This window comes from Triticum urartu, chromosome 7A (genome assembly GCF_056163025.1).
Source record: "Triticum urartu cultivar PI428250 chromosome 7A, HENAU_Tu73, whole genome shotgun sequence".
NCBI classification, from domain to species: Eukaryota; Viridiplantae; Streptophyta; class Magnoliopsida; order Poales; family Poaceae; genus Triticum; species Triticum urartu.
In genome coordinates, this window is record NC_141879.1 from 617138848 (window position 1) to 617163185 (window position 24338).

The 24338-nt window shown below is 42.7% G+C and overlaps 3 protein-coding genes across 6 annotated transcripts; 2 read left to right on the forward strand and 1 right to left on the reverse strand.

The window, feature by feature from the left end:
* Positions 1-877: 877 nt before the first annotated feature.
* Positions 878-9217, forward strand: LOC125521963 (26S proteasome non-ATPase regulatory subunit 2 homolog A). Of its 2 annotated transcripts, none has more exons than XM_048687030.2 (25): positions 878-1055; positions 1184-1284; positions 2058-2178; positions 2259-2318; positions 3073-3140; positions 3538-3571; positions 4154-4225; positions 4409-4447; positions 4535-4653; positions 4737-4851; positions 4928-5020; positions 5210-5368; positions 5470-5577; positions 5648-5728; positions 6022-6162; positions 6247-6351; positions 6425-6643; positions 6948-7064; positions 7168-7383; positions 7795-7854; positions 7936-8043; positions 8155-8240; positions 8344-8452; positions 8542-8720; positions 8803-9217. In XM_048687030.2, exons 1-25 carry the CDS (start codon positions 1029-1031, stop codon positions 8873-8875), a joined length of 2610 nt encoding a protein of 869 aa, XP_048542987.1. In that variant the 5' UTR covers positions 878-1028; the 3' UTR covers positions 8876-9217. The 2 variants fall into 2 exon arrangements, with proteins under 2 accessions (XP_048542987.1, XP_087390704.1); XM_087534578.1 differs by having other exon boundaries at positions 4928-4957.
* Positions 9218-12681: 3464 nt separating this feature from the next.
* On the forward strand, positions 12682-21936 carry LOC125523592 (26S proteasome non-ATPase regulatory subunit 2 homolog A-like). Of its 3 annotated transcripts, none has more exons than XM_048688613.2 (25): positions 12682-12839; positions 12968-13068; positions 13836-13956; positions 14037-14096; positions 14868-14935; positions 15329-15362; positions 16673-16744; positions 16911-16949; positions 17037-17155; positions 17245-17368; positions 17445-17531; positions 17722-17880; positions 17978-18085; positions 18156-18245; positions 18349-18489; positions 18575-18679; positions 18753-18974; positions 19277-19426; positions 19530-19739; positions 20471-20530; positions 20611-20718; positions 20823-20908; positions 20990-21098; positions 21183-21361; positions 21449-21936. In XM_048688613.2, the coding sequence occupies exons 1-25, from the start codon at positions 12822-12824 to the stop codon at positions 21519-21521; spliced, it is 2643 nt and encodes an 880-aa protein (XP_048544570.1). In that variant the 5' UTR covers positions 12682-12821; the 3' UTR covers positions 21522-21936. The 3 variants fall into 3 exon arrangements, with proteins under 3 accessions (XP_048544570.1, XP_048544571.1, XP_048544572.1); XM_048688614.2 differs by having other exon boundaries at positions 17785-17880; XM_048688615.2 differs by lacking the exons at positions 12682-12839; positions 12968-13068; positions 14868-14935 and having other exon boundaries at positions 13888-13956.
* Positions 21895-24100, reverse strand: LOC125523594 (nuclear transport factor 2). Its single transcript, XM_048688616.2, has 5 exons — positions 23964-24100; positions 23153-23208; positions 22933-23073; positions 22322-22550; positions 21895-22238 (listed from the first exon to the last, which is right to left on the reverse strand). Exons 2-5 carry the CDS (start codon positions 23204-23206, stop codon positions 22183-22185), a joined length of 480 nt encoding a protein of 159 aa, XP_048544573.1. The 5' UTR covers positions 23207-23208; positions 23964-24100; the 3' UTR covers positions 21895-22182.
* Positions 24101-24338: the final 238 nt, after the last annotated feature.

Sequence of the window (24338 nt, forward strand, 5' to 3'; positions counted from 1 at the left end):
GGCACCTGGTCGCAGATCTCGGCGAGAGAATGGTAAAAATTGTGGGAGAGAAGAAGGAAAAAAAAGGAGGGGAGTAAGAAGGGAAAGACTCTCAATGAAGCTATGAGCTGAAGGAGCCAATGCAAAAAGAAGACGACGGGGAACAAAGAAACACTGGCATGCGGAGAAGAAGATGGGGAACCGAGGAACAAACGAGCGGTTTCTATGGAGAGCCAAATGAATAAGGTGTGTGCGGTATACCATGGGCATACGTGTCGATTAAGGTGATGGGTGTCAATGCTTGACAACGAGTGACTGTTAAAGACTGAGATCAATCACATGATCCCAAATCATTTGCCAATAGAATATGGGCCACCAGTTTGCATTGTAGCTTCGTCAGTAATTACAACTCCACGAAAAATGTCTTTGCACCCCAAATTCCGTGTGAACAAAGTCAAGTCCATTTGAACACCTGTTATGCTAATATATTTTCAGTTTTTTGAAAAAAAAATCAGATTTTCTTGACAACTATTTGCATGTGGTTTCCACGGTCATTAAAATTGACTTTGAACCATAATTTCATTGCAAAAAAAAAGTCGGGACCATCTGAACACCCATTGTGCTAATTTATTTTCGGAAAAAATTTGGTACATGCGTTTTCCACGTTCGGGGCACTACACATTTCCTCACTCCTCACCCGTAACAACCCAGCCAGAGGCGGTTCTCCCTGAAAAAAAAAAGAAGAAGCAAGAGGCGGTTCGCTCGTGTGAAGTGAACACACGCGTGATTAATAACCGTTCCGTTCCGTTCGCCAGCTGGCTCGATATATAAACACTTCGCGTTTACTTGGATTGACTCCCCAGCCCTCACCGGAAAGATCACCACACCAGCCAACTCAAATCCTCCCTCCCTCCCATTCCGATTCCCCAGCGACTCCCCGAACCCCCTCGTAAACCCTACCTCGCCGCGCGAGGGCGCCAGCCGCGGTGGTGGAGCGCCCGCATCCGCCCCTTCCCCGCCTCCCCCGCCCCGCCGCAGCAGGCAAGGGCATGGGGAAGATGAAGGGGGACGATCTGGTGAGCAGCGACGACCCCGCCGCTTCTCTCCCTTCTCTTCCTCCGCCTCCTCCCCGCGGGGCGGGGGCGCCGCTCGTCCTCTCTCTTACGGGTGCGGCCGCGTGACTCGCGTCTCGTGCCTGTCGCAGCCGGAGGAGGATCGCGAGCTCAAGGCGCGTCTCGAGGATTGCGTGGAGCGGGCGCAGAGCCGCGACCCCCGCCTCCGGGTAGGCGCCATCGACACCCTGAGGTAATGCCTACTGCCGCTTCTGAACTTCCCCCGGGATTCGGCCGCATCGCTGTCAAATTTGGATGGCCAGTTTAGGCGCGAAATCCAGATTCCGTGTGATTCGGGCGCGAAAACCAAATTCGGCTCGGGCGCTGCTGCTCTGTTTCTAGTCTCCCGCACCACTGTCAATTATGGTTAGTTTCGGTTCTGGTCTCCTGCTTAGTTCCGGTTCGGATTCAGGCGCGTCGCTGTCAATTTTGGATGGCCATTTTGTAGGCGCGAAAACGAGATTCCGCGTGATCCGTTTTCTCGATTCGCATGCAAATGTTTGTTGCGCCGCTGCTTAGTTTGTTGTCTCCTGCACCCTAATCTCTGGGTTGATTGCTTGATTTACCTACCGGTATGTACTGCAATCTGCAGGCGAGTTTATGGGAAATGTTATGCTCTGCGAAATTCACTGTCATGAAAATTCGCGAGGACGGGGATTCTGTTCTGGTTTTTGGTAGTGCTGGTTTGCTTATTTTGCAAGGGCACCGATTTTGGGCCCAGTTGGAGGCTCCTTACGTCCCTCTGCTCTTAAGTTGGGACAGGATACTACGAAATCAAAATTCCTATTGCGTCATGCTTTCGCTGTCGAATTTCCCTATCATGTTATGATGGGATATTTGGTTTGGTTTGTTCATTTCGAATGTTGCATCCTACTGCTACTATTGACTGCAGCACTGCATTCCTCAAACAGCTAACATGCCATTTTTCTTCTCAGTTCATAGTTAACTGTAATTAATGCTTAACAGGAAAGAGGTTTGTGCGGCGACAAGCTCAATGACGTCTGTCCCGAAACCACTCAAATTCCTCCGTGCACACTACGGAACTCTCAAGGCTTGCTTTCAGAGAATGCGGGATCCTGCACAGAAGGTATCAAGGGATTGTTAATGTCTCAGTTGGCCCAAGCTTAAGTACTGTGGTGCTTATGATTTTCTGTTCTTATTGTGCAGAAACATATGGCTGACATTCTGTCAGTATTGGCCTTGACAGCGTCTGCTGAAGGAGAAAGGGTATGCAGAAATACCAAAGCACTGTTCAATCATTTGTGCATTTCCTTCTGTTAGTAATTTAGTATATATCTTGCTGTTCTACAAATGACCATCATGGGAAATTCTGAGCAAAATATACTCTACAAATAGTTTTCATTTATTTCTAGTTCATAGTGGTTAGGGTTTACTTCAGCACTCATAAATACTGATCTTAAAAGCAGACTAGATGGCATAAGCAAAGAGCAAATATGTGAAGGCCCCAAACAAAAATCTAGATTAGCGGCCTCATCTCTCTGTTATACACTTATGCTGTAACTAACTTGAACACACTAAAAATTTAGTGGTATTCATCGTAACCTACCTGTAGCTCGGTCATATCTCATCCTATGTTCCCCTATTCGACCATTATCGACATCAACACATGGGCCATCAATTGATTTATTTAACTTCCGGATTGATCATCCTGTGCCCAATGTTGCTGGCGAGAGAACCAGATCTCTTTCACAGCAACTTCAACAGTGTTATGCTTTGACACAAACCAGATAGCTAACAGGCACCCAGTCCTTTTCTTTTCTCGGATATTTTAACACCAGAACCTACATGTAGTTACATTTACTTTTATACAGGTTTTCCCTCATCGTAAACCACCTAACTTCCATTATACTACTTCATAAGCTTTTTTGGAAAGCTGAACACTGAAATGAGCATCTAGATTTAGTTGACCATTACTGTATAGGGCTCTCTTGCTAAATTTTGCTTCCTTTTCTTGTTTTAGGAAAGCCTGAAGTACTGTATGATGGGCTCTTTAGTTGATATATGTTCATGGGGTCATGAGTACGTGAGGTAATGGCATCCAGCTTCCCTGGATGTAATTCCAACCTTACTTTTCTCTTCATGTTACTTGTAAGTTGTAACTAGCTCCCTATTAGCATTATTTACTATTTTGTCTTCCTACAAGCTATTTCCATCCTTGTAGCTACAAATACAACGTGATGTGAATTTCTTTTTGATATGCTGGCTCAGATACAATACTAAATCTAAAGAATCACTCCAAGTAATTTTTTGTTGTTCCAGTTTAAATGTTATTCGCTTACCATCCTAGTCACTCTGCCATGTCAAATCTAAGCTATATTGTTTGGAAATTAATGGGTTATAGCATTGCTCTTAAGTTTTTTTTGTTGCGGAGGCTCAAGCTGTTTCATATAGTGGGCTCTAATTATGTCAATGTCTTGTTCGCCAGAAACTTGGCTTTTGAAATTGGAGAAGAATGGAAGGTTAGATCCTAATCCACTTCATCATTTGTATTGCATGTTTTCTTATATATTCTTCATAGTACCCTGTTCTGTAGTATGATATCCACTTTCTGTCCGGATGGCATGCCATTTTGTGTCAGTTCAGTTTTTCCTGAACATGTACATTGTATACGCTAACATAGTTTTTGGCAAAAAATAATGGGTATTCAACTGAATACCAATGAATTGAAGTGGGCCCGCCCCTGGCACTCTTCACAGTAGTATGACATCCAATTTCTGTCCAGATGTTTATTGAAATCGAAAGTGTTTTGATTGTTTTTCCTCGAACCTCTTGATTTTATAGTCAGTGTGTATATTAGTATATACTTTACTGGTTGATGTACCATGATTTATGTGGCTCCCCATCTGACAATACTCTTAAAGTTGTGATTGCTGGTTTGCTATCTCTTAATGCATTCAATCTTGTTAGAAAAGAAGTTCCATCAACTTTTTCTTTTGTTATCTATGCTGTAGTGTATTAGTTGTTCCATGTAGTTGGGCTTAAATATGCAAACTTTATTCTTGGTCTTACATTTATAATGCTAAAATTTTCTTGTTTTGCAGTTCAATGACTCATCAACGCCAATTGAATCCAAAATAAAACTAGTGCTGGAAATTGTCAAATTTCACATGAAGGTTGATTCTGATAAGATTTTGTGTGTTGCATTTGTTTCATTTTGTTAATCCATCATATAAAATTATTAACTTATGTGAAATATGCTAATCTCTAATTGATAACCAATAGTAATTTTTTAAAAGAAAGCTAATAGTGATTAATTCATTGATGGATTGAGAGTTTGATGGGTTTTGTTATTGTAGCATAATGCTGAAACTGAAGCTCTGGATTTTTTGATGAAGGTTTGGTGAAACATTTCTGTTTGTATTAATGGATCAGTTCTATAATTATTGTGATGCAACTGAAGTATGATATTTCTTTGTACATAGGTTGGATACCTTGAGTTGCTTTCAGATGAAAAAAAAGAAGAATACATTATGAGGCTACTTCATCTTGTTGACTCTACCAACTACAAAAGGGCATGCTTGTATTTGACTAGTTGTTCTAAGTACGTGAATGAATTTATGTGTTCTCCAATTTTATCGATATTAAACTTGTGAACACTTGTTATGTTGGGGCTGAAACTTGCAGATACTTATCTACACCCGACCATAAGGCCACACTTGACATTGCCTATGACATGTATATGAAGTTTAGGGATCTTGGAAGTGCTTTAAGGATTGTGCTTTTGGTCAACGACCACAAGGTGGGTGAATGAACTATGCCTGCGATTTTGAGGTCCGAAATTCAATGACACTAACATCGATTTCAATGTCTTCTAGTATTGTGGTCAGAATGTGAAGATGAAGAAGGTATTTGCAGAAACTAAAGATTTCTCACTGAAGCAGCAATTTGCATTTATGATAGCACGCTATGTGAGTCTCATCCATGCTCACAGACATGCAACAGAAGCAAAGTTACCTATTTTTGCCATCGTCTGCTGATTTATAATTCTGATCATTGCGATAGTTGTATCTACAGATTCCATACTAGAGATAGTTTAAATCTTTCAGCAGATTCTTTGATTTTTATTTTTATTTATCAATGAATTCTTCTTATTGAAGGGTTTAAGCATGGAGATTGATGATGAGATGGTTGCAGATGAAAATGAGAAGAATGCTTTGCAGGAAGTGGTTTATAACACCAAACTGAGTAAGGGGTACCATATCCTTGCGCGGGATATTGGTGTCATGGAGCCAAAATCTCCAGAGGACATATATAAGGTAGTATTTTGTTAGGTTATTTGCCGATTCAGTTGTTTGAGCAGTTTGTTAGTTTGTTTAAGCACCCCAGTTAAAATTTAAAAGACATGCTCATTTGTTAGGTTCATCTGATTGGCGGTCGAGGTACCAAAAGCTCCAGCCTTGATTCTGCAAGGCCGAATTTGGCCGCAATTTTTGTCAATGCATTTGTGAATGCTGGTTATTGCCAGGTTAGCTCTTATGAATTTCCTCGCCATCTTTATGGAAAGTAAAGATATTAAGATCATGTTCTTGTTGCAGGACAAACTCATGACTGCAATACCAGATTCTTTGCTATTCAAGAACAACGAACTTTGGAGAGCCAGTGTAGTAGCTAGTCTGGTACTGATATAATCTTATTTCTATTAAATGCACCTTTTAGATTACTACTCCCGCCGTATCAAAATATAAGACGTTTTTTGTAGGCTATATTAAATGCACCTTTTAGATTACTACTCCCGCCGTATCAAAATATAAGACGTTTTTTGTAGGCTAAAAAACCCTACAAAAAACGTCTTATATTTTGATACGGCGGGAGTAGTAATCTAAAAGGTGCATTTAATAGTTTAGCCTACAAAAACGTCTTATATTTTGGTATAGAGGTAACAGTACTAAATACAACACATCATTTTCAGGGAATGATACATATGTGGGATCCTGATTCAGGATTTCCCAAACTTGACAAGTACCTGCACAGCAATGATACTAATGTCGTTGCAGGAACTTTTTTAGGTATAGGCATTGTCTCTTCTGGTGTGAAGAATTATCGGGATCATGTACGCGCCACCTACCTTACTGTATCCATCCTCTTGCTCTTCTAATGCAAGCCCTCTGCTTTAATAACCTCTTATGTTTTCCAGGCACTTGCTCTTATTTCTGAGTATAGCAAGGGTGCAGCATCAGTTACACGGATTGGGGGATTCTTGGGTCTTGGTATTGCTTATGCTGGGTCCCGGAAAGACGAGGTCAATTCAATACATTCCCCTATAGCTGAAATACCCTTATTATCTTGCATTGATACAGTTTCCGAATTTTCAGCTTAAATCACATTTCTCAAGTACCTTGAGTAACCCCCAAACACCTTTGGAGGACTTAGTGTTCTCTGCCATCTCCTTGGGATTGGTGTTTGTTGGTTCCTGCAATGAAGAGATTGCAGAGTCAATCATATCTGTCTTGAAAAATCACAGTAAAGAGCTTACAGAGCCCATTATTCATCTACTTCCAGTTGCCCTTGGCCTTCTATATCTTGGAAAACAGGTAATTTTGTTGTTCCTCCATAGTAAGATTCACAGCTTCTTGTACAATTTTTTCTTGTTGCGGAGCATAGAATAATTATAAAACATGTATCTATCGTTTCGGTGCCTGCCCTTATACTTGTGGACATCCTTTTATGATATATCTTAAACCCATGCTTTGGCTGGTTTCTCTCCATTGTTGTAAAATAGTTTCATCTGCCGATGTGATTTATATTTAAATATCTTTTGTTTTGTATGTGTGTGCGTGTGCACAGGCTTATGCATTTTTCCTATTCATCTCGTTGATCTTAACAACATTGTATCAGGAGATGGTAGTTGCTACTGCTGCTAAGGTTTCTGAAACATTGGAAGAACCATTAAAGAAGTACTGTGGCCTGACTCTTACGTCTTTGGCATATGCTGGGACAGGGAATGTGCTTAAGGTAACTTGCCTTCAACAGATACATGAATTTCAGAGAGGCTGTACAATACCAACAAGTCCAATGCATAGCTAGTTTTTATGAATCATGCCATTTGGATTTTCAGGTTCAGGAGCTCCTTTGTAGTTGCTCAGATAAACTTGTGAAAGGTGGAAGTGACCAAGGGCCAGCAGTCCTTGGAATTGCTCTTATTGCCATGGCTGAAGGATTAGGAGCTGAAATGGCTGTACGGTCCCTCGAGCAGCTTTTACAGTATGGTGATTGTAGTATTAGAAGAGCAGTTCCTCTTGCTCTTGGCATGCTCTGCATATCCAATCCAAAGGTACTCCTATATTTTTGTATAAGCTTGCTTGTTTTTCTATAACATTAAATGGAAATGAGTCATACTTTTGTGATATTAAAAGCCCTTTCAAATGTACCATGAAATTGAATGGAAACATTTATTGGGTTGCACACATACTGGCAATATATTAATACCAGTGGAAGCATAATAGGCTAAGAACATGCACGGCTGTTAGTTTTTCATCTATTGCATCATCCATTTTGGTCCGAATGTGCTTGAAGAACATGCTTTGTTAGGCACTTATTTGGTCTTACTTGATTATTGGCAACTATACATGCTTTGCTCCTTATTTGATTCTAGCTCACTGAGTGCCTGCAGTTATGGTATATTTGATGTAAATAGATTGTATCTTCCAGATGTCTAGTTTCATACTGTCTGCATATCATGTAGGCGGTTGTTGTGGACACACTGAATAGACTGAGCCATGATACGGACGGTGCAGTGTCGATGGTTAGCAACTTCGTCACAATATATAGCATATTAATACCTCTTGAAGCTTAAGATTATGTTTGATCAAATCGGTACTTTCAGGCTGCAATCATCTCACTGGGCTTGATAGGTGCTGGTACAAACAATGCACGTATAGCCGGATTGCTTCGTAAGCTCTCAAGTCAGCAATATGGCGGTTATCTGTATTGTGTAAGTACAAATATACAGCAAAAATAAATAAATTATGTCCTTGTTTTAAACACTAGTAAGATTTCCTGTGGTTATTTAAGTTTCAGATGATTTGATTTCGTTTGATTTCAGGTGAGGATTGCACAGGGTCTTGTTCACCTTGGGAAGGGCTTGCTGACACTTGACCCATGCCACTCTGACAGGCTACTTCTATCTCCGTGAGTAATGTGCCCCATATGGTTTCCCTTTGGTTTTACTGGAAGCACGTTTCAAAAAGCTCTTGTTGTTGGTGTTGTTGTTGTTGTTGTTGTCACTTTTCAGCGTAGCACTAGCTGGGCTTGCAACCGTTCTGTACGCATGCCTTGACATGCAACCCATCATCGTCGAAAAGTATCCCTACATGCTATACATCCTCGCCCTTGCTATGCAGGTATGTATCTCCTACTGTACTAAGGACTCAGTGGTAGAGTTAAAGAAGAATCACATGATTTGAAATGTGTGTTTCTCTGCTGGGGACAGCCTAGGATGTTACTGACTGTGGATGAGGATCTCAAGCCCCTACATGTGCCTGTTCGTGTCGGCCAAGCAGTCGACGTGGTCGGTCAGGCGGGAAGTCCCAGGACCATCACTGGCTTCCAGACGTACAACACGCCTGTAGTGCTTGCTGCAGGGGAGCAAGCTGAGCTAGCAACTGAAAAGTAATTACAGAGCATTTTCGAAATGAATCTTATGTTCAGTAACTTGATTCTTGCTTGAGCTTATTGCTGTTCCTGCGTGTAGATATATTCCGCTGACACCAGTTCTGGAGGGCTTTGTGATCCTGAGGAAGAACCCAGAGCATCATGAAGATTGAGAGATTGGTGCGATGCAAGCGGAAGCGGATCTGCGGATGGAGTGTCATGAACAGGCTTGGTCAACATCTAACTGTCACACAAGCAAGTGACAATGACTATTGTGAAGAGGCTGCAAATATTCCTTAACAGAGTACAGGGACAATACAAAAGTATAGAATAAGCTCAGGGGTCAATGTACAGAGGGAGATTGGGTCGATGTTTCTTCGAAAAGAGGAGAAGCAACTTTGTCGGAACGGGGAACAGAAACAGATGGCTGCATAGCATAACCTCAATCAAATTTTGTGTTTTCACTCACTAGACTGTTTTTGAGATGCATATAATAGACATACTCAGTTGTCCGATGTTTTCTGCCCTTTTAAGAAGTCACTCATCATGTATCTACAATGCTAAGACATCCGCAAATGATCAACTTTTTGCACCCATCTGTTGCAAAAGCAAACATAATCTATAGATGGATAAACTTGCATTTTGTAAGAAAGCTAGTAGTGCACTGCCGAGAGGTGACTATCTGTCATTCACGACCTCATTACTGATGGAGGTACTTTCTGTAGATTGATTTACGACTTCACCGGCGATATCATTCAGAACAAAATAGCCTCCTTTTTGTGGAGCAAGGAAGAACGACTGAGTAAATCTACGCTTAATGGCATCAGGGACAGTAAAGGATCCACTAACTAAAATGAGCACACCGCCCTCATGGGATGGCTGAGAATCTACATTGTCTATCTGCATCGAACATTCCTGAGGTATGTAGATACAAAGTGTTCATTGATATCCTGGTTAAGCACACACACAAAAAATCAATTAGAACCAATCAGGGGACAATAGCCCTTAACTGAGCGAGCATGTATTAGACAAATATGAGCTAAATGATGGGCGGCGAGAGGCATGGCATTCTGGGCCGGAACCTGCGTCTCAAGTGTGGGCGGGCAGCCATGGCTTCGTGTGTGTGTGGGGGGGGGGGGGGGGGGGGGGGGGGCTTGGGTGCGGGGGGTTGGCGGAGCAGGGGTGTGTCTGTGCCGGAGGGGTGTGAGCGCAGGGTTACATCACTTGTCGTCATTGTCCGTCTCACCCCTCCTCGGTGGCTCCAAGCGGTTCTTCTTAGCTCATCTTTAGTTTGCGTGGGGTGCCCGCGACACCTTTGTATCTTGCCTTAGGTGTGTGTATGTGTTGAGGTGTCGTGATGGTGTGTGTTTGTGTCAGTTCGCTCGGGTGTATGTGGTAATGATTGATTTATAATATAAAGCGAGGAAACCCTTTTTTGGTAAAAAGAAGGTGGTCGCGGCGGTATTGAAATATTTGGAGGTTGGAATCATGCCAGATGGTATAAACGACACAATCATAGTGCTTATTCCTAAGGAAAAGAAGACACAAAGTTTGAGAGAGTTCAGACCGACTAGTCTTTGCAAACTTATATATAAGGTCACCTTCAGATGCTTGGTTAATCGTTTGCGTTTTTTTTGTATGAACCTATCTTGGAAACTCAAAGTGCCTTTATTTTGAAAAGGTTCCGGAAGGGATGATGATGGACATCACAATCATTGACTTTGAGGGCATCCTCAAAATCCAGCAAAATAAGAATTCTCGGAACATTTATTGTGCTTACAAACGGGATCTCACCAAATGCGGCATTATTAGTTTTTTTCTAGTTTACCTCGTAAAAGCATATACAGCTGGATTTTGTAAATCCGGCCCCTCAAACGCCCGCGGACAATGACCGGTCACGTCTCAAATTAGCCACTTTGCATCCGTCTCTCTCATATTTCATCCCTTAGATCCATACAAAGAATGCAAAAAAAACCTATGTACTACATCTACGTACTACCCTAGCTACTCTTCGTCGTCGGAGATGTCCATGACGCCGGTGTCGGGCGCCGGCTGGACGGGCGGGTAGGAGGGCTCCAGCTCATCCTCCTCCTGCTCGACCTCATCCATGTGGCGAACATCTCCGTCTCCTCCGCGACCTCTTGCGCCTCCATCTCCTACCGGTGATGACGTCTTGCCTCCGCAGCCGACTCCGACCAGAGGTGATCGAGGATAGCCTGCTGCTCCGCCTGCAGATCCCCGTCATCAGTGTCCCCCACATCCTCCTCCTCCGGCTCATCCCCCTCTATAATACTTATTTGCAAATCCAAATCTGGTAATTGTTCTCTAATAGCACCTGCTCCTGTAGCAATTTCCCGATTTCGAAATGTTGCAAAGCCTGGGGTAGAAAAAAAGGGAGAAATGATGTGGTTACAAGATGCAATTTCCTCTTCGAATAAACCTCGTAATCGTAAAAAAGTGGGTTTTTTAGTGTTGGGCCTAGCAAAAGAGAAATCGAGACGTCAGGAGTCCATTGATGAAAAGGGGCTGGGGAAAGCTTAAACCTAAGTCCTACAGTGATGGATATAAGCGTCCGGAGAAAGGAATCAGTCTCTTCAGTCCGGCGCATGCCTCCCTACCCTCGGTAGCTTACGAGTTTACGTCCATCCCTGGCCGGGTACAATTTCAGTTAGTGGATCCGGAGGGAGGCATTGAAGGGCCTGGGTCCCCCATTCCGTCCTAGTCGGACTCGGAGCGAAGCATCTCCCAAGGCCAACTTCCATTCACCAAACCCAGGTTCCTTGAGGAGCTTCAGCTGAAGAAGGAGGCATATTCGGAGCTGGTTGAGGGTCATCCACAACTTCCAGAGCACAATTCTTAAGCACTTGCTCTAACCTTTCTAGCTTTGGAGCATTGCTCTTGGACAGATCAGAGGCGCCTTCCCGGTAAGGAAGAGGATAAAAAGGTGTTGTCATCTATCTCGACCATCTTAGGCGCACACTTTATTCGGACAATGGGGCACGATGCTCTAAAAAAACTTACTGAAAAAAACATAGCGGTAACGGCTGTTTTAAAAAGCACCTCTTCCTTTCCTGAAACTCAAACAACCTATTAGGCTACTAAAAGGCTAATCCAGACGAAAGAGATAGCGAGAAAACGACTCCTCAAGCCGAAATAAGGGCGGGCCGCTGCAATGAGAGCCTAAGTTGCGGAGTTTTTTCTAGATTCTTTTTTTGGTGCGTTCTTCCTTTTTTTGGATAGAAAGAAGGGTTCCACAAAGTCATCCTCCCCGTCCTCCGGATCCACTGCATCCGGAGGGAGCCCCGTGGTGATCCGGGCTTCGCGCCTAGCCCAGATCTGCTCAAGGAGCTCGAGCTGGTGCTCCGGCGTCAGAAATGGCTCGCTCCTCACCCGACGACGTGAGGACATGGCTACTAGGCGGATAGGTGGAGTGGAAAGTGGCGGCGGCAGCAGACAGAAGGAGGAAAATGTGGATGGATGGTAGGGTTTCGATGCCGCCGGTCGACTTAAATAGCCAAGCAAGACACTACGCGGCCCGCCGAAGGAGACGAGTTTCGGACCGTCGGGTTTGAGGGCATTTTCGGCTAGGACCCCTTCGTCAGTCCGACGTGGCGGGTGTGCCCGTGCGCCTCCATATCTGCCACATATTTGAGCTGGACATGAGTGGTGCCGGTCAGACCGGATGTTTTATACCCGTTTGAGGCGTCTGTCTGGGTTGAAAAAACGTGACCAGACAATGACATGACGGACCATCTAGATGTATGAGGCGGGTTTGAGGCACCCGGCTGTAGCTGACAACCGACCAAGAGGCGGTTCGCTCGTGTGAGTGAAAACACGTGCCGTTCGCTTGTTCGCCAGCCGGCGCGCTATATAAACTCTTGGCGTTTACTTCGGTTGACCTCCCCTGACCAGAAAGATCACCACACCAGCCAGCCCAAATCCTCCTCCCCTCCCTCTCCTCCCTCCCATTTCTGAATTTCTGATTGCCCGCCGACTCCCCGAACTCCCTCGTAAACCCTACCTAGCCGCGCGACGACGCCAGCGGCGGTGGCGGAGCCCCCACCTCCGCCCCTTCCCCGCCTCCCCCGCCCCGCCGCAGCCGGCAAGGGCAAGGGGAAGATGAAGGGGGACGATCTGGTGAGCAGCGACGACCCCGCCACTTCTCTCCCTTCTCTTCCTCCGCCTCCTCCCCGCGGGGCGGGGGCGCCGCTCGTCCTCTCTCTTACGGGTGCGGCCGCGTGACTTGCGTCTCGTGCCTGTCGCAGTCGGAGGAGGACCTCGAGCTCAAGGCGCGTCTCGAGGATTGCGTGCAGCTGGCGCAGAGCGGCGACCCCCGCCTCCGGGTAGAAGCCATCGACACCCTGAGGTAATGCCTTCTGCCGCTTCTGAACTTCCCCGGGATTCGGCCCGCATCGCTCTCAAATTTGGATGGCCAGTTTAGGCGCGAAAACCAGATTCCGTATGATCCGGGCGCGAAAACCAAATTCGGTTCGGATGTAAGTGTTTGTCGCGCCGCTGCTCAGTTTCTAGTCTCCTGCACCACTCTCAGTTTTGGTTAGTTTCGGTTCTGGTCTCCTGCTTAGTTCCGGTTCGGATTCAGGCGCGTCGCTGTCAATTTTGGATGGCTATTTTTTAGGCGCGAACACCAGATTCCGCGTGATCCGTTTTCTCGATTCGCATGCAAATGTTTGTTGCGCCGCTGCATAGTTTGTAGTCTCCTGCACCCTAATCTCTGGGTTGATTTCTTGATTTACCTACCGGTATGTACTGCAATCTGCAGGCGAGTTTATAGGAATGTTGCGCTCTGCGAAATTCACTGTCATGAAAAATTGGAGGGACAGGAATACTGTTCAGGTTTTTGGTTGTGCTGGTTTGCTTATTTTGCAAGGATGCCAATTTTGGGCTCCCTCTGCTCTTAAGTTGGGACAGGATACTACGAAAGCAAAATTCCTATTGCGTCATGCTTTCGCTGTTGAATTTCACTATCATGTTATGATGGTATATTTGATTTGATTTGTTCATTTCGAATGTTGCATCCTACTGCTGCTATTGACTGCAGCACTGCATTCCTCAAACAGCTAATATGCCATTTTTCTTCTCGGTACATAGTTAACTGTGGTTAATGCCTAACAGGAAAGAGATTCGTGCGGCGACAAGCTCAATGACGTCTGTCCCGAAACCACTCAAATTCCTCCGTGCACACTACGGAACTCTCAAGGCTTGTTTTCAGAGAATGCGGGATCCTGCACAGAAGGTATCAAGGGATTGTTAATGTCTCAGTTGAGCCAAGCTTAAGTACTATGGTGCTTATGATTTTCTGTTCTTATTGTGCAGAAACATATGGCTGACATTCTGTCAGTATTGGCCTTGACAGCGTCTGCTGAAGGAGAAAGGGTATGCAGAAATACCAAAGCACTGTTTAAACATTTGTGCATTTCCTTCTGTTAGTATCTTTCTTTTTTATAAATGACCATCGCGTGAAATTCCGAGCAAGATATACTCTACAAATAGTTTTTATTTATTTCTAGTTCATAGTGGTTAGAGTTTGCTTTAGCACTCATAAATACGGATCTTAAAACCAGGCTAGGTGGCATAAGCAAAGAGCAATATGTGAAGGCCCCAAACAAAAATCTAGATTAACAGCCTCATCCCTCTGTTATGCTGTAACTAACCTGAACCCACTAAAATATTTAGTCATGTGTGCCGCTGGGACCAAGGGCAAGGATTAATCTTCATAGTAACTTACCTATGGCTCGATCATATGTCATCCTATATTACCCCATTCGACCATTATCGACATCAACACATGGGCCATCAATTGATTTATTTAACTTCTGGATTGATCATCCTGTGCCTAATGTCGCTGGCGAGAGAACCACATCTATCACTGCTGACTGCAACTTTAACAGTGTTATGCTTTGACACAAACCAGATAGCTAACAGGCACCTAGTCCTTTTCTTTGCTTGGATATTTTAACACCAGAACCTACATGTAGTTACATTTACTTTAATACAGGTTTTCCCTCATCGTAAACCACCTAACTTCCATTATACTACTTCATAAGCTTTTTTGGAAAGCTGAATACTGAAATGAGCATCTAGATTTAGTTGACCATTACTGTATAGGTTTGTCTTGCTAAATTTTGCTTCCTTTTCTTGTTTTAGGAAAGCCTCAAGTACTGTATGATGGGCTCTTTAGTTGATATATGTTCATGGGGTCATGTATATGTGAGGTGCTGACATTATTCATCCCCCTGGCTGTAATTCTAACCTTACCTTTTCTTCATGTTACTTGTAAATAGCTCCCTATTAGCATTATTTACTATTTTGTCTTCGTATACACTTTTTTCCATCCTTGTAGCTACAAATACAACGTGATGTGAATTTATTTTTTATATGCCCTCAAATGCAATACTAAATCTAAAGAATCACTCTTATGTATTTTGTTGTTGTTCCAGTTTGAGTGTTATTGACTTACCACCATCCTAGTCATTCTGCCATTTCAAATCTAAGCTATATTGTTCGGAAATTAATGGACTATAGTATTGCTCCTAAGTTTTTTTGTTGCGGAGGCTCAAGCTGTTTCATATAGTGGGCTCTAATTATGTCAATGTCTTTTTCGACAGAAACTTGGCTTTTGAAATTGGAAAAGAGTGGAAGGTTAGATCCTAATCCACTTCATCGTTTGTATTGCATGATTTTTTATATGTTCTCCATAGTACCCTGTTCTGTAGTATGATATCTAAATCTGAGAATGGTTTCATACTGAAACCATACTTGAACCTTATCCGTACATGTATCTCTCAAAACCATACTTGAACCATACCTGTTTAATGCCATTTTCAGCCCAACCAAAACTAAACCCTCTATTTTTTCCACCCAAACCAATTTAAACCCAATACATAACCGTGGGTTTAAACCCAATAAATAACTATGGGTTTGCTTCAATGTATATATGATTGCACAAATCGACATCTTAAGAAGCAAATGACATAGAAAAGGCATAAGTGCATCTACAACAGTTTGAGAACAAAGTTATCGTTGAGATACGGTCAACACACAGCAAGAGTAAAAAAAAAGACAATGCCCACGACCGAAAAGCTCACTGACAAGTGTATTAAAACCAATTGCTTAGCTAAAGCACAAGCAAACACATCCGATTTGCATGTGGTGTTTCCCCATAATACAGAATTACATAGTGCATCGCAGCATGTACGTGGATCAAAGATACTCGTTGTCGATGCGTCGTTACTTATTGCACATAACCAATGCCCAGAAACCGGTTTGGACCCATAGTTTATAGCCGTTAATAACCAAACTGTTTAAGCCCATAACCAACTATACCCAAATTGGTTTTTTCACATACCCAAACCAAAACCAAACTAAAAAAGTTTCAGCCCAATAAAACCTGAACCAATCAAATCCAAAGTAAGAACCGAACCGTTTCACCCAGTTTTTTAATAACCATTCTCAGGTTTAATGATATCCACTTTCTGTCCGGATGGCATGCCATTTCGCGTGTTAGTTCCGTGCTAGATATGCATAGTTTTCGGCAAAAAACTGAATAGTGGCCCGCCCCTGTCTCTCTTCACAGTAGTATGACATCCAATTTCTGTCTAGATGTTGTTGATTATAACCAATAGTGTTTTAATTGTTCTTCATGGTAGCATGACATCCAATTTCTGTTTAGATGTTGTATATTAGAATCGAAAGTGTTTTGGTTGTTTTTCCTCGAACCTTTTGACTTTATCGTCAGTATGTATATACCTTACTGATTGATGTACCATAATTTCTGTGGCTGTCCAGCTGACAAGACTCTTGAAGTTGTGATTGCTGGTTTGCTATCTCTTAATGCATTTTATTTTGTTAGAAAAGAAGTTCCATCAACTCTTTCTTTTGTTATCTATGCTATAGTGTATTAGTTGTTCCAGGAAGTTGGGCTTAAATATCAAACTTTTCTTGTTTTGCAGGACAATGGCTCATCAACACCAATTGAATCCAAGATAGAACTAGTGCTGGAAATTGTCAAATTTCACATGAAGGTTGATTCCGATTAGATTTTGTGTGTTGCATTTGTTTTATTTTGTTACTTCATCATATAAAAATATTAACTTATGTGAAATATGCTAATCGTAATTGATAACCAATAGTAATTGTTTAAAATAAACCTAATAGTGATTAATTCTTTGATGGATTTTGTTATTGTAGCATAATGCTGAAACTGAAGCTCTGGATCTTTTGATGGAGGTTTGGTGAAACATTTCTGTTTGGATTAATGGATCAGCTTTATGCTTATTGAGATGCAACTGAAGCATGGTATTTCTTTGTACATAGGTTGGATACCTTGAGATGCTTTTAGACGAAAAATATGAAGAGTACCTTGCAAGGCTATTTTGTCTTGTTGACTCTACCAACTACAAAAGGGCATGCTTGTATTTGACTACTTCTTCTAAGTACGTGAGTGAATTTATGCATTCTCTAATTTTAAATTTATCGAGATTAAACTTGTGACCACTTGTTATGTTGGGGTGGAAACTGGCAGATACCTTTTGACTCCTGACCGTGAGGCCTATGAGGCCACACTTTACATTGCCTTTGGCATGTATGGGAAGTTTAGGGATCTTGCAAGTGCTTTGCGAATTGTGCTTTTGGTCAACGACGACAAGGTAAGTGAATGAACTATGCCTGTGATTTTGAGGTCCGAAATTCAATGGCACTAACATTGATTTCAATGTCTTCTAGTGTTGTGATCAGAGTGTGAAGATTGTATTTGCAGAAACTGAAGATTTCTCCCTGAAGCAGCAACTCGCATTTATGATAGCACGCTATGTGAGTCTCATCCATGCTCACAGACATGCAACAGAAGCAAAATTACCTATTTTTGCCATCGTCTGCTGATCTACAATTCTGATCATTGGGATAGTTTGTACCTATAGATTCCATACTACAGATTGTTTAAATCTTTTAGCAGACTCTTTGACCTTTATTTTCCTTTATCAATGAGCTCTTCTTATTGAAGGGTTTAAGCATGGAGGTTGATGATGACATGGTTGCAGATGAAAATGAGAAGAATGCTTTGCAGGAAGTAGTTAATAACACCAAACTGAGTGAGGGGTACCATATGCTTGCGCGGGATATTGGTGTCATGGAGCCAAAATCTCCAGAGGACATATATAAGGTAATTTTTTGTTAGGTTATTTGCCGATTCAGTTTTTAAGTAGTTTGTTAGTTTGTTTAGGTACCCCAGTTAAAATAAAGACATGCTCATTTGTTAGGTTCATCTGATTGGCGGTCAAGGTGCCAAAAGCTCCAGCCTTGATTCTGCAAGACAAAATTTGGCCGCAACTTTTGTCAATGCATTTGTGAATGCTGGTTATTGCCAGGTTAGCTCTTATGAACTTTCTCGCCATCTTCAGGGAAAGTAATGATATTAAGATCATATTCTTGTTGCAGGACAAACTCATGACTGCAATTTCAGATTCTTCTGAAAATTTGCTATTCGAGAAGAACGAACTTGGGAAAGCCAGTGCAGTAGCTAGTCTGGTACTGATATAATTCTATTTCTATTAAATGCACCCTTTAGATTACTAGACGATGCGAGTATTTGATAAGATAACAGTACTAAATACTAACACATCATTTTCAGGGAATGATACATCTATGGGATCATGATTCAGGATTTGCCATACTTGACAAGTACCTGCAGAGCGATGATACTCATGTCGTTGCAGGGGCTTTGTTAGGTATAGGAATGGTCTCTTGTGGTGTGAAGAATGACTATGATCCTGTATGTACCACCCTACCCTACTCCATCCATCCTCTTGCTCTTCTAATACAAGTCCTCTGCTGTAATAACCTCTTATGTTATGCAGGCACTTGCTCTTATTTCTGGGTATAGCACGAGTGCAGCATCAATTACACGTATCGGTGCAATCTTGGGCCTTGGTATTGCTTATGCTGGGTCCCGGAAAGACAAGGTTAAATCAATACATTCCCCTATACCTGAAATACCCTTATTATCTTGCATTGATATAGTTTCCGAATTTTCAGCTTAAATCGTTGTTCTTAATTACCTTGAGTGACTCCCAAGCACCTTTGGTGGACTTAGTGTTCTCTGCCATCTCCTTGGGATTGGTGTTTGTTGGTTCCTGCAACGAAGAGATTGCACAGTCAATCATATCTGTCTTGAAAAATCTTATTAAAGCAGAGCTTGCAGAGCCCATTATTCGTCTGCTTCCAGTTTCCATTGGCCTTCTATATCTTGGAAAACAGGTAATTTTGTTGTTCCTCAGTAAGATTCACAGCTTCCTGTACATTTTTTTTCTTGTTTCGGAGCATGGAATAATTTTAAAACATGTATTCTATGTTTCGGTGCCTGCCCTTATACTTGTGGACACCCTTTGATGATATACCTTAAACCCATGCTTTGGCTGGTTTCTCTCCATTGTTATAAAATAGGTTCATCTGCTGATGTGATTTATATTTAAATACCTTTTATTTTGAATGTGGCTGCATGTGCACAGGCTTATGAATTTTTCCTATTCAATTTGTTGATCTTAACAACACTGTATCAGGAGGGGCCGAAGGCTAACGTTGTTAAGGTTTCTGAAACATTTGATGAAATAATGAAGGAGGTTTCTAAATTTTTTGATAAAATAATGAAGGACTATTGGGATGTAACTCTTATGTCTTTGGCATATGCTGGGACAGGGAATGTGCTTAAGGTAACTTACCTTCAAAAGATACATGAATTGCAGAGAGATTGTATGATACCCAAAAGTTCAATGCATAGCTGTTCTTAATGAACTATGCCATTTGATTTTTCAGGTTCAGGAGCTCCTTAGTATCTGCTCAAAAAAGGAAGGTGGAAGTCACCAAGGGCCAGCAGTACTTGGAATTGCTCTTATTGCCATGGCTGAAGAATTAGGAGTTGAAATGGCTGTACGGTCCCTTGAGCAACTTTTTAAGTATGGTGATTATAATATTAGAAGAGCGGTTCCTCTTGCTCTTGGCATGCTCTACATATCCAATCCAAAGGTACTCCTATATTTTATACTCCCTCTGTCTCAAAATATAAGAACGTTTTTAACACTACACTAGTGTAAAAAACGTTGTTATATTATGGGACGGAGGGAGTATAAGTTTCGCTTGTCTTCTGTAACATTAAGGGGCTGTTCGGACTCTCTCCACTCTCCAACTCCATGCCGGAGCGGAGCAGGATCTAGCTCTAATTTGAGGAGTGTCCGGAAGGCCGCTCTGCAGGCTCCGCTCCGTGGCGATTTGCCAAACAGGGCCTAAATGGGAACAAATCAAACTTTTGCCATATTAATAGCCCTTCCAAATGCACCATGAAATTAAATGGAAACATTTCTTGGGTTGGCGGATGGATTGGTCCCACAAGATGGAGCATTTGCATCTCTGTACTGTTGCACACATATTTGTAATATATTAATAGCAGTGGAAGCACAATAGGCTAAGAACATGCATGACTGTTAGTTTTTCATCTGTTGCAAAACCATCCGTTTCGGTCTGAATGTGCTTGGAGATCACGCTTTGTTAGACACTTATTTGGTCTTGGCTTATTGGCAACAACATGCTTTGCTGCTTCTTATTTGATTCTAGCTCACTGAGTGCCCGCAGTTATGGTAATAATGTACATAGGTTGCATCTTGCAGATCTCTAGTTTCATTCTGTCTGCCTATCATAATTAATGTAAATAGATTGTATCTTCCAGATGTCTAGTTTCATACTGTCTGCATATCATGTAGGTAGACGTTGTAGACACACTGAGTAGACTGAGCAATGATGCGGACGGTCAAGTAATGATGGTTAGTAACTTCGTCACAATATAACATATTGATTCTTCTTATTTCTCAGATTACATATTTGATCAAATCACTACATGCAGGCTGCAACCATCTCACTGGGTTTGATAGGTGCTGGTACAAACAATGCACGTATAGCCGAGTTGCTTCGTAACCTCTCAAGTCAGGAACATGGCGTTTACCTGTTTTGTGTAAGTACAAACCTACAGCAAAAAACACTATCCTTGTTTTAAACGTTAGGACGATTTCCTTTGGTTATTTAGGTTTCAGATTTGTTGATTTCTTTTGATTTCAGGTGAGGATTGCCCAGGGTCTTGTTCACCTAGGGAAGGGCTTGCTGACACTTGCCCCATACCACTCTGACCGGTTACTTCTATCCCCGTGAGTAATGTGTCCGGTAGGGTTTCCCTTTGGTTTTACTGGAATTGTGATTTAAAAAGCTTTTGTGTTATCACTTTTCAGCGTAGCGCTAGCTGGGCTAGTAACCGTTCTGCACGCATGCCTTAACATGCAACCCACCATCCTCGGAGAGTATCCCTACATGCTATACATCCTTGCCCTTGCTATGCAGGTATGTATCTTGTACTAAGGACTCAGTGGTAGGGTCAAAAAGAATCATATGATTTTGAAATGTGTGTTTCTCTGCTGGGAACAGCCTAGGATGTTACTGACTCTCGATGAGGATCTCAAGCCCCTCCCTGTGCCTGTTCATGTTGGCCAAGCGGTTGATGTGGTCGGTCAAGCGGGAAGTCCCAGGACCATCACTGGGTTCCAGACGCACAACACGCCTGTATTGCTCGCTGCAGGGGAGCGAGCTGAGCTAGCAACTGAAAAGTAATTACAGAACATTTTCGAAATGAATCTTATGTTCTCTTCAGTAACTTGATTCTTCCTCGAGCTTACTGATGTTCCTGTATGTAGATATATTCCGCTGACACCAGTTCTGGAGGGCTTTGTGATCCTGAGGAAGAACCCAGAGCATCATGAAGATTGAGAGATTGGTGCGATGCAAGCGTAAGCGGATCTGCGGATGGAGTGCCATGAAGAGGCTTGGTCAACATCTAACTGTCACACAAGCAAGCGACAATGACTATTGTGAAGAGGCTGCAAATATTCCTTCTAACAAAGTACAGGTCGTACAGGGGTCAATACAAAGAGCGGAATAGCGTTCGGGGTCAATGTTTGTACAGAGGGAGAATCGGGTCGATGTTTCTTCGGAAAGAGGAGAAGCAACTTTGTCGGAAGGGGAAACAGAAACAGTGGGTGTGACTGAAAGCTGCATAGCATAGCCTATAATTTTGTGTTTTCACTCGCTAGACTCTGTTTCCCAGAACAAAAAATTGTCTGTGTTCCTTAACATGCACATATATAGTCTTTTGAGATGCATATAATAGATATATTCAGTTGTATACTTGTCTGATGTTTTCTCCCCTTTTAACAAGTCATAATGTATGTACAATGCTAAGGCATTCGCAAATGTTAAACTTTTCGCACCCATTTGTTGCAAAAGCAAACATAATCTATAGATGGATAAACTTGCATTCTGTAAGAAAGCTAGTAGTGCACTGCCGAGACGTGACTATCTGTCATTCATGACTTCATTGCTGATGGAGGTACTTTCTGTAGATTGATTCATGACTTCACCGGTGATATCATCATACCCAGAAATAATCCATCAACGGAAGCACTGTAACCTTGACAGGTGGTGTTTCTGGCCAAGTATTGAAATGTCAGCAAAGCTATGGAAGGAGCAACTCTGAGGGTGAAAGAAAACTGAAGATTAATGTTAGTTACCTGGCTCAACTGGAATGTATCTAAGCACATCATTCAGAACAAAATAGCCTCCTTTTTGTGGAGCAAGGAAGAACGACTGAGTAAACCTACGCTTCATGGCATCAGGGACAGTGAAGGACCCACTAACTAAAACGAGCACACCGCCCTCGTGGGATGGCTGAGAATCTACATTGTCTATCTCCATCGAACATCCCTTGAGGTATGTAGATACAAAGTGTTTATTGATATCCTGGTTAAGCACACAAAAAACAAATTGATTAACCAATCAAGTGACTATAGCCCTTAATTGAGCAACCACGTATTAGACAAATAAGAGAGACAAGTGTTGGGAAGAATTCTACTGCCTTCAACATGGCACATAATCTCTTGCTACAAAATGATGTTGTATCACAAGGTTGTGCTTGCATGGATGCTGCATAATAAGATCACATAGAAACCATATTGGCATGCACATCCTTTAGCTAACGATGTCCAATTGTCCATGGATCACATTTCAACACGTATGGTCTAAACATTGGATTCTTAGCATAATCCCACTACTACTAAATGCTCAATTTACAACCGAAATGGAAAGATCATACAATGCCGCTGCTGCGCTGCAGAGAACTTACACGCAGTGTGGTTATAGATGTCAATGTACCATCAGAATTTGGCTTCCGACCAAGAATACTTTGATCATGATAGAACTTATGGACATCCTCTGGTGACTCATTCAGAATTTTGTAGTAGTGTTGGGCAAATGCATTTCCAATCTGTAAGCAAAGCCAATCCTGATCAACAATACCCTTTTATTTGCAGAGTAATAATAACTAATATGGAGAAAATCACTACCACGTGGGGATGGGGAAGAACACCACCCACAGAATTCCCAGCTTTCGCAGCCATTGCTGCATAAGGAACATCTCTGATTAGTATCTTTTGAGGTGAATGAATATTGTGAGAATGTAGAATGCAAAATTGTTGCCAGAAAGGAAAATGCTTAAAATTCAGAACCAAAACATTAATACTTGTGTCCCACAGGGCCAAAGCAAGAAAAAGAAAAGAAGGTCTGCAGCTCAGTGTCGGGTGCCGACTGAAAGACTCCCACCAAAATTCAGAAACTACACAAGGGTACGGGCATCGGCTTCCTACTAAATGGCAGCGGGCTAAATCGTTCAAGATTTGCAGCACAGGACTGTCCTGATACTCCAAAGTACCAGCCCAACTACCAACATCAGTTCAGCAGCAACTGACGAGAATCCATCCAGACAAACAATGATCAGAGCTCTACACAAAAAACACCACTGCCTACGCCCCCAGTCAGCGATACATAAGCCCTCTGCTAACGCGACATGAAAGCTTGTACTGTATTACACTACTACTCCCTCTGAAAACTAAGTGATCTACTACAAGATCTTATATTCCTACTCCCACAGAGTACTGCAGCGCGAATTTACAGACGGCATAAACTTGAGTGTGGCCAGAGTCACAGCGTTACCCCCGCGCACCAAACGCCCACACGGACCCACGAAGCCTACAAAGCTCACGAACCGCGACGGCACGACCAAGGAAGGACGAAGCGCGTCGAGCAAATAACGACGCTCGCCTAAAAGAGGAGACATCGAGGAGCACAAGTGGGCACTGGGGGAGGAACTGGTTGTACCTCACGAACGGAGTACGGTCGAGCCGGCCGCCGCTGGAGAGGAAACCCTAGCGAGGCGATTCGGAGATGGTGCTGCTGGCAATCGCGGATCTGCGGCGGAGCAGTTGGACTAGATAGACCGAGTGGGTGGGTGGGTGTGGGGGTTTATGATGGAACTGCGGGTTTGTAGGGCGGTTCAGTATATATATTAGCTCCGCGGCCCCACCTACCGGTCCTTTTTTTTGCGGGTGTTCTTTTTCTTTTTTCTGAGGGAATGCCATCATGGATTCATGGCCTCGGCAAAATGGTTACATCGTTTGCGAGGCATTTTCAGAAAAAATCAAGAGCTCCATCAACCCAATTACAAGAAATGTTATTGTCGTAAGTGAATTTAGC

What these genes read in the sequence shown, in the direction of transcription:
- LOC125521963 (XM_048687030.2), top strand. Translation starts at nt 1,029, where the DNA reads ATGGGGAAGATGAAGGGGGACGATCTG. An exon ending in CTCTGGATTTTTTGATGAAG is followed by an intron (nt 4,448 to 4,534) that starts GTTTGGTGAAAC and finishes CTTTGTACATAG; the next exon opens with GTTGGATACCTTGAGTTGCT. An exon ending in TATTTGACTAGTTGTTCTAA is followed by an intron (nt 4,654 to 4,736) that starts GTACGTGAATGA and finishes TGAAACTTGCAG; the next exon opens with ATACTTATCTACACCCGACC.
- LOC125523592 (XM_048688613.2), top strand. An exon ending in CTGGGTCCCGGAAAGACAAG is followed by an intron (nt 18,680 to 18,752) that starts GTTAAATCAATA and finishes CCGAATTTTCAG; the next exon opens with CTTAAATCGTTGTTCTTAAT. An exon ending in CGGACGGTCAAGTAATGATG is followed by an intron (nt 20,531 to 20,610) that starts GTTAGTAACTTC and finishes CACTACATGCAG; the next exon opens with GCTGCAACCATCTCACTGGG.
- LOC125523594 (XM_048688616.2), bottom strand. Translation starts at nt 23,206, where the DNA reads ATGGCTGCGAAAGCTGGGAATTCTGTGGGTGGTGTTCTTCCCCATCCC. An exon ending in CATCTATAACCACACTGCGT is followed by an intron (nt 22,551 to 22,932) that starts GTAAGTTCTCTG and finishes GTGCTTAACCAG; the next exon opens with GATATCAATAAACACTTTGT. An exon ending in ATACATTCCAGTTGAGCCAG is followed by an intron (nt 22,239 to 22,321) that starts GTAACTAACATT and finishes ATACTTGGCCAG; the next exon opens with AAACACCACCTGTCAAGGTT.